This window comes from Mobula hypostoma, chromosome 9 (genome assembly GCF_963921235.1).
Source record: "Mobula hypostoma chromosome 9, sMobHyp1.1, whole genome shotgun sequence".
Taxonomy (NCBI): Eukaryota; Metazoa; Chordata; class Chondrichthyes; order Myliobatiformes; family Myliobatidae; genus Mobula; species Mobula hypostoma.
Genome location: NC_086105.1, coordinates 146,977,249 through 146,989,911, shown reverse-complemented (window position 1 = coordinate 146,989,911; position 12,663 = coordinate 146,977,249). Strand labels below are relative to the sequence as shown.

The window sequence follows — 12,663 nt, the reverse complement described above, 5'->3', positions numbered from 1 at the left end:
TACATTCTCCCCATAAACCATGTGAGTTTCCTCTGGGTCTTCCGGTTTCACCCCACAGTCCAAAGAGCTACCTGTTGGTAAGTTAATTGGGCATTGTAAATTGTCCCGTGATGAGACCAGCATTAAACCAACAGTTGCTGGGCAGCCAGAGAAAGCAGGATCTCCCAGTGGCCACACATTTTAATTCCACATCCCATTCCCATTCTGACATGTCTATCCACGGCCTCTTCTACTGTAAAGGTGAAGCCACACTCAGGTTGGAGGAACAACACCTTATATTCCGTCTGGATAGCCTCCAACCTGATGGCATGAATATTGACTTCTCTAGCTTCCACTAATGCCTCACCTCCCCCTCGTACCCCATCCGTTATTTATTTTTATATACACATTCTTTCTCTCACTCTCCTTTTTCTCCCTCTGTCCCTCTGACTATACCCCTTGCCCATCCTCTGGGTTCCCCCCCCCCTTTGTCTTTCTCCCCGGGCCTCCTGTCCCATGATCCTCTCGTATCCCCTTTGCCTATCACCTGTCCAGCTCTTGGCTCCATCCCTCCCCCTCCTGTCTTCTCCTATCATTTTGGATCTCCCCCTCCCCGTCCCACTTTCAAATCTCTTACTAACGCTTTCTTCAGTTAGTCCTGACGAAGGGTCTTGGCCTGAAACGTCGACTGTACCTCTTCCTAGAGATGCTGCCTGGCCTGCTGCATTCACCAGCAACTTTGATGTGTGTTGCTGGGCAGCACAGCTTCAAGGGCCAGAAAGGCCTATTTCACGCTGTATCTCAATAACTAATTGAAATAAATAATAAAACATCCATCAGGTCAGTTCTATTTTTTTAGAAAACTTATTTTCTACTTCTGTTTTCAGTTTTGGGCACCTTTGAGAAAGTTCCCCAGACTGTCATTCCAGATTCCTCAGTTCCAAATGAGCGTGAATCTGCTTCTGTGCGTTCAGAGAAGGAAAAGAATATAAGCATTGCCAGATTGCGTGAGGCATTCTCTCTACACCAGTCCTCGTTCTGTAGATTTAAGTACGGTGAAAGACAGGATTTGCCGGTGCAGCGGAAACTCGATTCGTTTTTGACGAACCGCGTGCAGAGCAGCCCTCGGTCCGGACCCCAAGATGGGACGTCGCCCAGAAATTGTGAGCCATTGCAGAAAGACTGCAGGAGCTCAGAGAGCGACACAGATTCCGGAAGGGGCAATACCACGCCCTCTTCGATCGGCAGTAACACGCCCGAGGTCAGCACTTCAGCCAAATGTAGCGAGACCTCTGACAGTGCAATGAGCTCACCCATTGCACTGCAGACCTTCCCAGAAGCTCGGAAAGGGGATGAAGAAATGAAAACTGAAGCAGCCATCTATGATGCCTGTATTCCCAACGTTGCCGTGTCTGCAGAGAAAGCTAATCCAATAGGAAATGGCGACCAGGTATTGGTAGATTCTCACTCGTATGATAACACCTTCCAGAATGCAAAACGCGCTAAGTTTGAGGGTTCAGATGCTGATTTGCCTTGGGATATCGGACATTCCCAGAAATTGGAAGTTGATAGACCAGTGGAAATGAGTAAAAGGATTGTAAAGCTCCCTTTTTCAATGAGCCTTCTTGCCGAAAGGCTGAAAGTGATCAACGCTCAGCGAGCAGAGCAGGATGAGGCACAGAGATGCCGGCGATTTCGAGCCCAGATTAATCCCGGAGACAACCAAGCAGCAGAGGAGGAACTCCGGAAAGAAATCAGGTAATGATATTCGTCAGTATTTGCGTGAATAAGTCTGAAGAGATTTTTCCTTTGTAACTCACCTGTGGCACTTGGTTATATGTTTGAAAAGATTATACGGAGACCAGAATATACACATTATAACTAAGATTCATTCTGTCGGACTAATCAAAGACTGGTTCTTTTACAAGTCTTATCAAGTACTGATACATTTGAAGACCATAGAGCATAGGAGCAGGGTTAGGCCATTCGGTCCATCAAGTCTGCCCCACCTTTTGATCATGGCTGATTTATTATCCCTGTTCAACCACATTCTCCCCATAAACTTCGATGCCCTCCCTAAACAACCTCCACTTTATACGCAATGACTTGGCATCCACAGCCATCTGTGGCTGTGAATTCCACAGATTCACTACCCTTGGCTAAAGAAAAAAATTCCTCCTCATCCCTGTTTTAAAGTGACGCCCTTGTATTCAGAGGTTGTGCCCTCTGGTCCTGGACTCCCCCACTATTGGAAACTTCCTCTCAACGTCCACTATATCTAGGCCTTCCAATATTTGATAGGTCCCCATTCATTCTTCTGAACTCCAGCGAGTACCGGCCCAGAGCTATCAACTGCTTCTGAACTTACTCTCAATTCCTGAAGAATTGAGAGTAAACATAGGAGCAAATTAATAGTTTATACCAGTTGTTGAAAATTACCAACGCAGCATGATAGAGTCGTGGTTAGCTAAACACTGTTGTAGCACCAGCAGCCCAGGCTCAATTCCACTGCTCTCTGTGAGGAGTTTGTACTTTCTCACCGTGACTGCGTGGGTTTCCTCCGGGTGCTCTGGCTTCCTCCCACATTCCGAAGATGTATGGGTTAGGAGGCTAATTCACACAGGTGTAATTAGAAACATAGAAACATAGAAAATAGGTGCAGGAGTAGGCCATTCGGCCCTTCGAGCCTGCACCGCCATTTATTATGATCATGGCTGATCATCCAACTCAGAACCCAGCCTTCCCTCCATACCCCCTGACCCCTGTAGCCACAAGGGCCATATCTAACTTCCTTTTAAACATAGCTAATGAACTGGCCTCAACAGTTTGCTGTGGCAGAGAATTCCACAGATTCACCACTCTCTGTGTGAAGAAGTTTTTCCTAACCTCGGTCCTAAAAGGCTTCCCCTCTATCCTCAAACTGTGACCCCTCGTTCTAGACCTCCCCAACATCGGGAACAATCTTCCTGCATCTAGCCTGTCCAATCCCTTTAGGATCTTATACGTTTCAATCAGATCCCCCCTCAATCTTCTAAATTCCAACGAGTACAAGCCCAGTTCATCCAGTCTTTCTTCATATGAAAGACCTGCCATCCCAGGAATCAATCTGGTGAACCTTCTTTGTACTCCCTCTATGGCAAAGATGTCTTTCCTCAGATTAGGGGACCAAAACTGCACACAATACTCCAGGTGTGGTCTCACCAAGGCCTTGTACAACTGCAGTAGTACCTCCCTGCTCCTGTACTCGAATCCTCTCGCTATAAATGCCAGCATACCGTTCGCCTTTTTCACCGCCTGCTGTACCTGCATGCCCACTTTCAATGACTGGTGTATAATGACACCCAGGTCTCGTTGCACCTCCCCTTTTCCTAATCGGCCACCATTCAGATAATAATCTGTTTTCCTATTTTTGCCACCAAAGTGGATAACTTCACATTTATCCACATTAAATTGCATCTGCCATGAGTTTGCCCACTCACCCAACCTATCCAAGTCACCCTGCATCCTCTTAGCATCCTCCTCACTGCTAACACTGCCACCCAGCTTCGTGTCATCCGCAAACTTGGAGATGCTGCATTTAATTCCCTCATCCAAGTCATTAATATATATTGTAAACAACTGGGGTCCCAGCACTGAGCCTTGCGGTACCCCACTAGTCACCGCCTGCCATTCTGAAAAGGTCCCGTTTATTCCCACTCTTTGCTTCCTGTCTGCTAACCAATTCTCCACCCACACCAATACCTTACCCCCAATACCGTGTGCTTTAAGTTTGCACACTAATCTCCTATGTGGGACCTTGTCAAAAGCCTTTTGAAAATCCAAATATACCACATCCACTGGTTCTCCCCTATCCACTCTACTAGTTACATCCTCAAAAAATTCTATGAGATTCGTCAGACATGATTTTCCTTTCACAAATCCATGCTGACTTTGTCCGATCATTTCACCGCTTTCCAAATGTGCTGTTATCACATCCTTGATAACTGACTCCAGCAGTTTCCCCACCACCGACGTTAGGCTAACCGGCCTATAATTCCCCGGTTTCTCTCTCCCTCCTTTTTTAAAAAGTGGGGTTACATTAGCCACCCTCCAATCCTCAAGGAACTAGTCCAGAATCTAACGAGTTTTGAAAAATTATCACTAATGCATCCACTATTTCTTGGGCCACTTCCTTAAGCACTCTGGGATGCAGACCATCTGGCCCTGGGGATTTATCTGCCTTCAATCCCTTCAATTTACCTAACACCACTTCCCTACTAACATGTATTTCGCTCAGTTCCTCCATCTCACTGGACCCTCTGTCCCTTACTATTTCTGGAAGATTATTTATGTCCTCCTTAGTGAAGACAGAACCAAAGTAATTATTCAATTGGTCTGCCATGTCCTTGCTCCCCATAATCAATTCACCTGTTTCTGTTTGCAGGGGACCTACATTTGTCTTTATCAGTCTTTTCCTTTTTACATATCTATAAAAGCTTTTACAGTCCGTTTTTATGTTCTCTGCCAGTTTTCTCTCATAATCTTTTTTCCCCTTCCTAATTAAGCCCTTTGTCCTCCTCTGCTGAACTCTGAATTTCTCCCAGTCCTCAGGTGAGCCACTTTCTCTGGCTAATTTGTATGCTACTTCTTTGGAATTGATACTATCCCTAATTTCTCTTGTCAGCCACGGGTGCACTACCTTCCTTGATTTATTCTTTTGCCAAACTGGGATGAACAATTGTTGTAGTTCATCCATGCAACCTTTAAATGCCTGCCATTGCATATCCACCGTCAATCCTTGAAGTGTCATTTGCCAGTCTATCTTAGCTAATTCATGTCTCATACCTTCAAAGTTACCCCTCTTTAAGTTCAGAACCTTTGTTTCTGAATTAACTACGTCACTCTCCATGTTAATGAAGAATTCCACCATATTATGGTCACTCTTACCCAAGGGGCCTCTCACGACAAGATCGCTAATTAACCCTTCCTCGCTGCTCAAAACCCAGTCCAGAATAGCCTGCTCTCTAGTCGGTTCCTCGACATGTTGGTTCAAAAAACCATCCCGCATACATTCCAAGAAATCCTCTTCCTCAGCACCTTTACCAATTTGGTTCACCCAGTCTACATGTAGATTGAAGTCACCCAACATAATTGCTGGGATTGTTCAGCCTGTTACTATGCTGTATCTCTAAATGAAATAAAAATAAATTCTTTGGGTGCAGTACATGCCTGTAGCATTGGCTGCTGCTCCCTGGAAGTTGGTATGGTCCCAATGGGCCAAACGACTTACTGTGGCATAAGGGCTATAAGATGATTCTCGTTACTCTCATCAGAGGAAGAGGTACAGGATTTTGTAGTAATTTTAACATATTACACTGTCCTGCTGCCTCAAAACAATACATTTCAATACATATGTCAGGAACAATAAACTTAATTCTGAAGATAAAATATATATTACCTCACACACCATTACAGATCTGTTTCGTGAGTGGAATGTTCAACATTCAAGATCGTTTAATGTCATTTCCAGAACACCAGTGTAAAGGAGAATGAAATAATTGCTACTTCAGATCCGATGCAGCAGAAAATGAAACACAATAAGATAAAAAAACACAATAATAAAAAGTCACAATAAATATAAGTAAATAAGATAACTTGTAAACATAGGTTGTATGTCCATAAAGTGACACTAGGCATACAAGTATCTTTATGTAAGGTGACTCTAACATGAATTGATAAAGAGTGGTGATTAGGAGTGCAGGGGTGGGATAGTGGGTGGAGATGTTGATCAGCCTTACTGCTTGGGGAAAGAAGCTGTTGTGTCTGGTGTTTGTACAGTATATCCTTGATGGTGGGTAGGCTGGTGCCAGTGATGTGTTGGGCAGTTTTGACTTCCCATTGTAGACCCTTCCTGTCCGTCACAGTGCAGTTTCTGTACCACGTAATGATGTAGCATATTAGGATGCTCTCTATCGCGCATCTCCAGAAGGACACGAGTACAGATGTACATAGTCTGGCCCTCTTCAGCCTCTTCAGAAAGTAGAGGTGTTGGTGAGCTTTCCTGATTGTGTGCAGTGTATTCTGAGACCATGATTCGGTTGTTCAAGATATTAATATCCTCTAGTAAATTGCAGCCACAAAATATTCAGTGATGTGTTTATTCCTGTCTATAGCAAAGACATGTTTGCAACCATGGAGGTTCTTGGCCAGTTTAACCTGGGATTTATTATCACCAAGCTTGGGTCGGACCTATTCATTGTCGACCAGCATGCCACTGATGAGAAGTACAACTTCGAAATGCTGCAACAACATACCGTTCTCCAAGGTCAAAGACTGATAGCGTAAGGCTTTTCTTTCTTATACGTTCCTGTAAAAAAAAATTTCCACTAAACTGTAGATATTTTGGAATTATTGGCCCTCAAAGGCAGTGGACAATAAGAAATTTCAATATTGAGGTGATTATTAACTTTGGACCACAAATGGGTGACGTCGTTAGGACACAGATCAGCCATAACACAACTGAATGGTGGAGCAAAGACAGGAACCAGTCTCCTTTAATTCCTGTGTTTCTTTGTCTTTGACAAGTTTACACTGAGGACCTGATATTTAATTAACTTACTTATCTAAGCCAATCAACCCTACTGGGGCATAGGCCCTCGACAGCAGTTTGCCAGATTCCTCTGTCCTGGGCCAGTCTTTCAAGTTTTTCCAGCTGTAGCCCATCTTTGAAGATCCTTCCTCTCCCAGGGATGAGGTCTTTGGAACGTGGTGTTGACGTTTCTGTAGCTCCGGGTTTTTACGGGATGGGGTTGCCCAACCCTCCTCCTTTCACAGCCGGGTTTGGGACCCTCCGTGACGGAGTTGATGTTGTATTTTATTAAGATGCATCTTAATTTTTTTTTGTAGTTGCAACTCGAGTTGCCAGATTTGTTAAAACACATTGAAGTTGATTGGTAAGGGTGTTACAGGTTACAAGAGAATGGTGTTGAGAAGGAAAATAGATCAGCCTTAGTTGAATGGCAGAGCTGACTGGACGGGCTGAAAGGCCTGATTCTGCTCCTACATCTTGTAGTAACATGTGAGGGAAGTTTGGATAGGTTCACGGATGCGAAGGGAATGGAGGATATAGTCTGGGTGAGGTAGATGGACTAGAAAGTCCAGGGTGGCATAGCGGGAATGGGCCAAAGAGCCTGTTTCTTTGCTGACAACACACATAAACGTTGCTGGTGAATGCAGCAGGCCAGGCAGCATCTCTAGGAAGAGGTACAGTCGACGTTTCAGGCCGAGACCCTTTGTCAGGACTAACTGAAAGAAGTGCTAGTAAGAGATATGAAAGTGGGAGGGGGAGGGGGAGATCCAAAATGATAGGAGAAGACAGGAGGGGGAGGGATGGAGCCAAGAGCTGGACAGGTGATAGGCAAAAGGGATATGAGAGGATCATGGGACAGGAGGCCCAGGGAGAAGGAAAAGGGGGAGGGGGGGAAGCCCAGAGGATGGGCAAGGGATATAGTGAGAGGGACAGAGGGAGAAAAAGGAGAGAGAGAAAGACTGTGTGTATATAAATAAATAACGGATGGGCTACGAGGGGGAGGTGGGCATTAGCGGAAGTTTGAGAAGTCAGTGTTCATGCCATCAGGTTGGAGGCTACCCAGACGGAATATAAGGTGTTGTTCCTTCAACCTGAGTGTGGCTTCATCTTTACAGTAGAGGAGGCCTTGAATAGACATATCAGAATGGGAATGGGACGTGGAATTATAATGTGTAGACGGAATATAAGGTGTTGTTCTCTCATATCCCTTTTGCCAATCAACTGTCCAGCTCACGGCTCTATCCCTCCCCCTCCTGTCTTCTATCATTTCGGATCTCCCCCTCCCCCTCCCACTTTCAAATCTCTTACTCACTCTTCCTTCAGTTAGTCCTGACGAAGGGTTTCGGCCCAAAACGTCGACTGTACCTCTTCCTAGAGATGCTGCCTGGCCTGCTGCGTTCACCAGCAACATTTATGTGTGTTGCTTGAATTTCCAGCATCTGCAGATTTCCTCGTGTTTGTGTTTCTTTGCAGAAGTACTCTGATTATGCTTCAATTGATTTGAGGGAAAAAATGTTGGCTGTAGGGAAGAGCAGAGGAATTGGATCCGACTGGTTTGTCCTAGGAGCTGGGATAGCCTCACTGGGGTAAATGCGCTCCTCCTGTGCCGTAACAATTCTATTAATAACAGAACCATTTTCCATTTCCACCCTAGACCCCAGAATCTTCATTTAACAGTAGTGAACGAAACTATACTGATGGAAAATATAGAGATCTTCAGAAAGAATGGGTTCGATTTTATCATAAATGAGCAAGGTTGGTGTGATCACAGGCCAGAGGTTTGTTGAAAAGTCTGTTCTTAGATTTGTTATTTTTGCAAATGCTGGTAAACTTGCTAATTATTATGGGTTATATGAGAGATATCTGATTCTCTGAATGCCAGTCCCTCGAGGTGTGGGTGGCTGGTTTCATTGCAACACCTGCTTACAAACAGCTTTACTTTCTGTTTTTGGGGGTTTTCTATGCAGCACCTCCTGCAGAGAGAGTGAAGCTGGTTTCCTTGCCAATGAGCAAGAACTGGACTTTTGGTGTCCAGGATATCGAGGAGCTGATCTTCATGCTGAGCGACAGCCCTGGGGTGATGTGCCGGCCGTCACGGGTCAGGCAAATGTTTGCTTCCAGAGCCTGTAGGAAATCAGTAAGTGCTTCTTAACATTTCCACTTGTAAGTACATTCTATCCAGTGCATTGTATCCGTCTCTAATGCATTTGTATGCTTGTTAAACCGCACGTTCAAAGTTTAAAGTACAATGTTCAAAATAAATTTATTATCCAAGTCTGTATATGTTAGGATGGTGTGGTGGAGATCTGTCTCTACCAAAGGAGGTGTAAGGTGCTCCTTCCCTCCACTAGCCTGAACGTCACAATTGGACAAGGTGTAGCACACTCTTAGGCACCTCCCCGCAAGATCAGGGTCATGTGAAGCCATGGGAGCAGGTGATGGATGGTCGTATGAGCAGCTGGTGCATTTCACAAGTCCTGGTTATGCGACCACTGATGCCAGGCAGACAGTCTCTGAAGAATATTGATCATGGCTGGAGATCACCCGTCTTGTAAAGACACTGCCCCAGAAGGCTGCAATGGCAAACCACTTCTGTAGAAAAATTTGCCAAGAACAATCATGGTCATGGGAATAACATGATCGCCCATGTCATACGACTCAGCACATAATGAAAGAAGGAACATCTGTGTCACCATATACTACCCTGAGATTCATTTTCTTGCAGGCATTCACAATAAATACAAAGAAACACAATAGAATCAATGAAAGACTACACACTAACAAAGGTGGACAAACAATGTGCAAAAGACAAATTGTACAAATACAAATAGAAAAACTAAGTTTTAAATATAGATAAGTAAATAATAAATAACAGTGAGCATGTAAGTTGTAGACTCCTTGAAAGTGAGTCCATAGGTTGTGGAATCAGTTCAGTGTTGGGATGAATAATGTTATCTACATGTCTGATGTCGCTAGCCTTTCATATGATTCTACATTTCAATCAAAATAGAATATCCTTTATAACAGTTTAGTGGTGGTGAGAAAGAAGGCAGAAAATAGGGTTAATAGCAGGAATCTGAGCAGTGTAGGGGAACAAAGGGGAACATTCATACATCCCTCAAAGCTGCCACACATGTTGATAGAATAGTTAAGATGGCTTATGGTGCGTTGGCCTTCATTAGTATGAGGATTGACTTCAAAAGCCATGAGGTAATATTGCAGCTCTATGAAACCCAGATTAGACTACATTTGGAGTACTGTGCTCAGTTCTGGTGGCCTCATCATAGGAAGGATGAGGAAGCTTTAGAGAGCGTGCAGAAGAGATTTAGCCAGGAAGCTGCTTGGATTGTAGAGCATGTCTTATGAGGATAGGTCGAGTGAGTTAGGGCTTTTCTCTTTGAAGGAGGATGACAGCTGACTTGATAGAAGTGTACAAGATGATAGGAGGCATTAATAGAGTGAACAATCAGTGCCTTTTTCCCAGGGCAGAAATGGCTAATGCAAAAGGGTATAATTTTATATGTTTGGAGGAACAGTGGTGGATGTGTGGAACACACTGCCAGGGAGTGATGGTAGAAGTAGATATATTAGGGGCATTTAAGAGACTGTTAGGTACATGGATGACAGAAAAATGGAGGGTTATGTGGGAGGGAAGGGTTAGATTGATCTTAGAGTGGGTTAAAAGGACATCATTGAGGGCTGAAGGGCCTGTACTGTTCTATATTCTATAACTCCTGCATTCACATTCCAGTTGTTGATGTACATCAGAAACAATTAACCCCCGGCACAGTGTGGTTGAGGAAATTAAACTCCAAAGCGCCCTACTGCTCATGCGAGACAGGAGATAGCTGAGGCAAAACCTTGAACTGAAACATGGTACCCATCTACTTACCTTATGTAACTCTTTATCAACAGGTGATGATTGGGACTGCACTAACTAACGGTGAGATGAGGAAGTTGGTTACGCACATGGGTGAGATAGAACATCCCTGGAACTGCCCGCATGGACGACCAACCATGAGACATCTAGTCAACTTGGACATGATTTCTGTGGAATGAATGCATGTGACTGGACCACCTATATTAAACAGTTAATCTTAGATATAACTACTCTGGTTTTTAGTGCCCAGGATATGTTTCAATAGTGTTAATGGCAGCACAAAATGGTCAATGCCCAGAGCAAGGGTTCCCAACCTTTGTTATGCCATAGAACCCTAACATTAATCGAGGGCTCCATGGACCCAGGCTGGGAACTCCTGGCCTAGGGAAAGTTATTACCAACAGTCCTACAATGCTAGGGACTTAGCATAAACTCCTGCCCCTCCTGATGTTAATTGCTGCTCTGCTGGGAGTCAACGAGAACTCAATTCCCCATGTGACTCAGTGTGCAGGGGCCTGCCTCTGGGTTCTGCCACTAGCTGACCGAGCTGGGGGGCATTCTGGCCAGTGTGGTGAGTATAGGTATAGTGGGACTGGTAGCCCCCAAGCCCCACCTTTCAGCAATGGGCAGATGCACTGCCCACCCCCTGACCTTCACAGGCAGCCTCCCCACACTGAGCCACAAGGGGATTCATTGCTGGGGGGGCGGGGGGTCGCTAGCAGAGAATAGGGACTGGCACAGCCTTGGGGAGAAATCTGCGCCAGCTCCCCATACCGCAGCCTGCAGCCTGAGCAGTTACCTCTTTGTAAATATACCTGTGAGTGTTCAGACCAGAGGACCAAGATCATCGTCCTGCGGGATAGCGTTAAGTGAGGGACAAAGGCTTATTATATCATCAGATGTAATTAGATTGTACAGTAGTAAAATGCTCTCTTTGCAACAGTGTACAAGATGTGAAATCTTAAGTAGTACTTGCAGAAATATCACTGTTTTGTTTCATTTCTATTAAAATTTAAATTTTGTACTCTTTTCGCAATATAAGTAACTTGATGAATTCTTTACTGGGAGTTTGACGATTATGTGTAACTAAGCCCATTATGTGGTTCCTCAACGTCATATCCACAAGACCTAGGATCAGAATTAGGCTGTTAGGTTCGTCGAGTGCTCCACCATTCAATCTTGGCTGATTTATTAACCGTCTCAACCCCATTCTCCTGCCTTCTCCCCATGACTTTTGATGCCCTTGCTGATCAAGAACGAATCAACATCCGTAAACATGAGGAATTCTGCAGATGCTGGAAATTCAAGCAACACACATCAAAGTTGCTGGTGAACGCAGCAGGCCAGGCAGCATCTCTAGGAAGAGGTCCTGATGAAGGGTCTGGGCCCGAAACGTCGACTGTACCTCTTCCTAGAGATGCTGCCTGGCCTGCTGTGTTCACCAGCAACTTAGATGTGTGTTGCACGAATCAACATCCCATTGCCACAGAAGGCTGTGGAGGCCAAGACACTGGATATATTTAAAGTGAAGGTTGATAACGTGCTTGATTAGTAAAGGCATCAAAGGTTACTGGGAGAAGGCAGGAGAATGGAGTTGAAAGGAAAAATAATTCAGCCATGATTGAATGGTGGAGCAGACTCAATGGCCGAATGGCCTAATTCTGCTCCTGTGCCTTATGGCCTTGTATGATAAAATTCAATACTTCGCAGTCTCTGAACTAATCACTAAGATAGTTTCTGGACAGACTAGAATCAGGCTTGCTAAATGAATTAATTGGCTTATTCCACCATATCATCAATAATGCCTTAATACTGAAGAGGATAGTGGGGTTAGGTTAGATCAAGGGCAGCACAATAGTAGCTGTTACAGCACCAAAATTCAAAGTAAATATATTATCAAAGTGATATATGTAACCATGTACAACCCTGGCTTCATTTTATTTATGTCTTTATCTATCGATAGATTGATATACAGCACGGAATAGGCCCTTCCAGCCCTTCCAGCTATGCTGCCAGCAACCACCGACTTAACCTAGCCTAATCACGGGGCAGTTGACAATGACCAATTAACCTATCAACCAGTACTCCTTTGGACTGAGAGCATACTCACTAATTCCAATAATCATAATAGCCAATGAAAGACCTCACCAATGAGGCAGACAGCCAGTGTTGGCAAGACAACAAACTGTGCAAGTATGAAAAGAAAGAAAAAAACAAATAATAATAAATAACTAAG

The 12,663-nt window shown here is 44.5% G+C and overlaps 1 protein-coding gene across 2 annotated transcripts in view; it reads left to right on the top strand.

Annotated features, from left to right (window-relative positions):
* The window catches only part of pms2 (PMS1 homolog 2, mismatch repair system component), a 49,775-nt gene extending 38,319 nt beyond the window's left edge, over positions 1 to 11,456 (top strand). For both annotated transcript variants that reach the window (XM_063059377.1, XM_063059378.1), the window contains 5 exons: positions 867 to 1,737; positions 6,132 to 6,299; positions 8,202 to 8,302; positions 8,515 to 8,684; positions 10,463 to 11,456. In XM_063059377.1, the coding sequence (XP_062915447.1) occupies positions 867 to 1,737; positions 6,132 to 6,299; positions 8,202 to 8,302; positions 8,515 to 8,684; positions 10,463 to 10,606 (1,454 nt within the window). In that variant the 3' untranslated portion in view covers positions 10,607 to 11,456. The remainder of the gene's footprint in view (positions 1 to 866; positions 1,738 to 6,131; positions 6,300 to 8,201; positions 8,303 to 8,514; positions 8,685 to 10,462) is intronic.
* Positions 11,457 to 12,663: the final 1,207 nt, after the last annotated feature.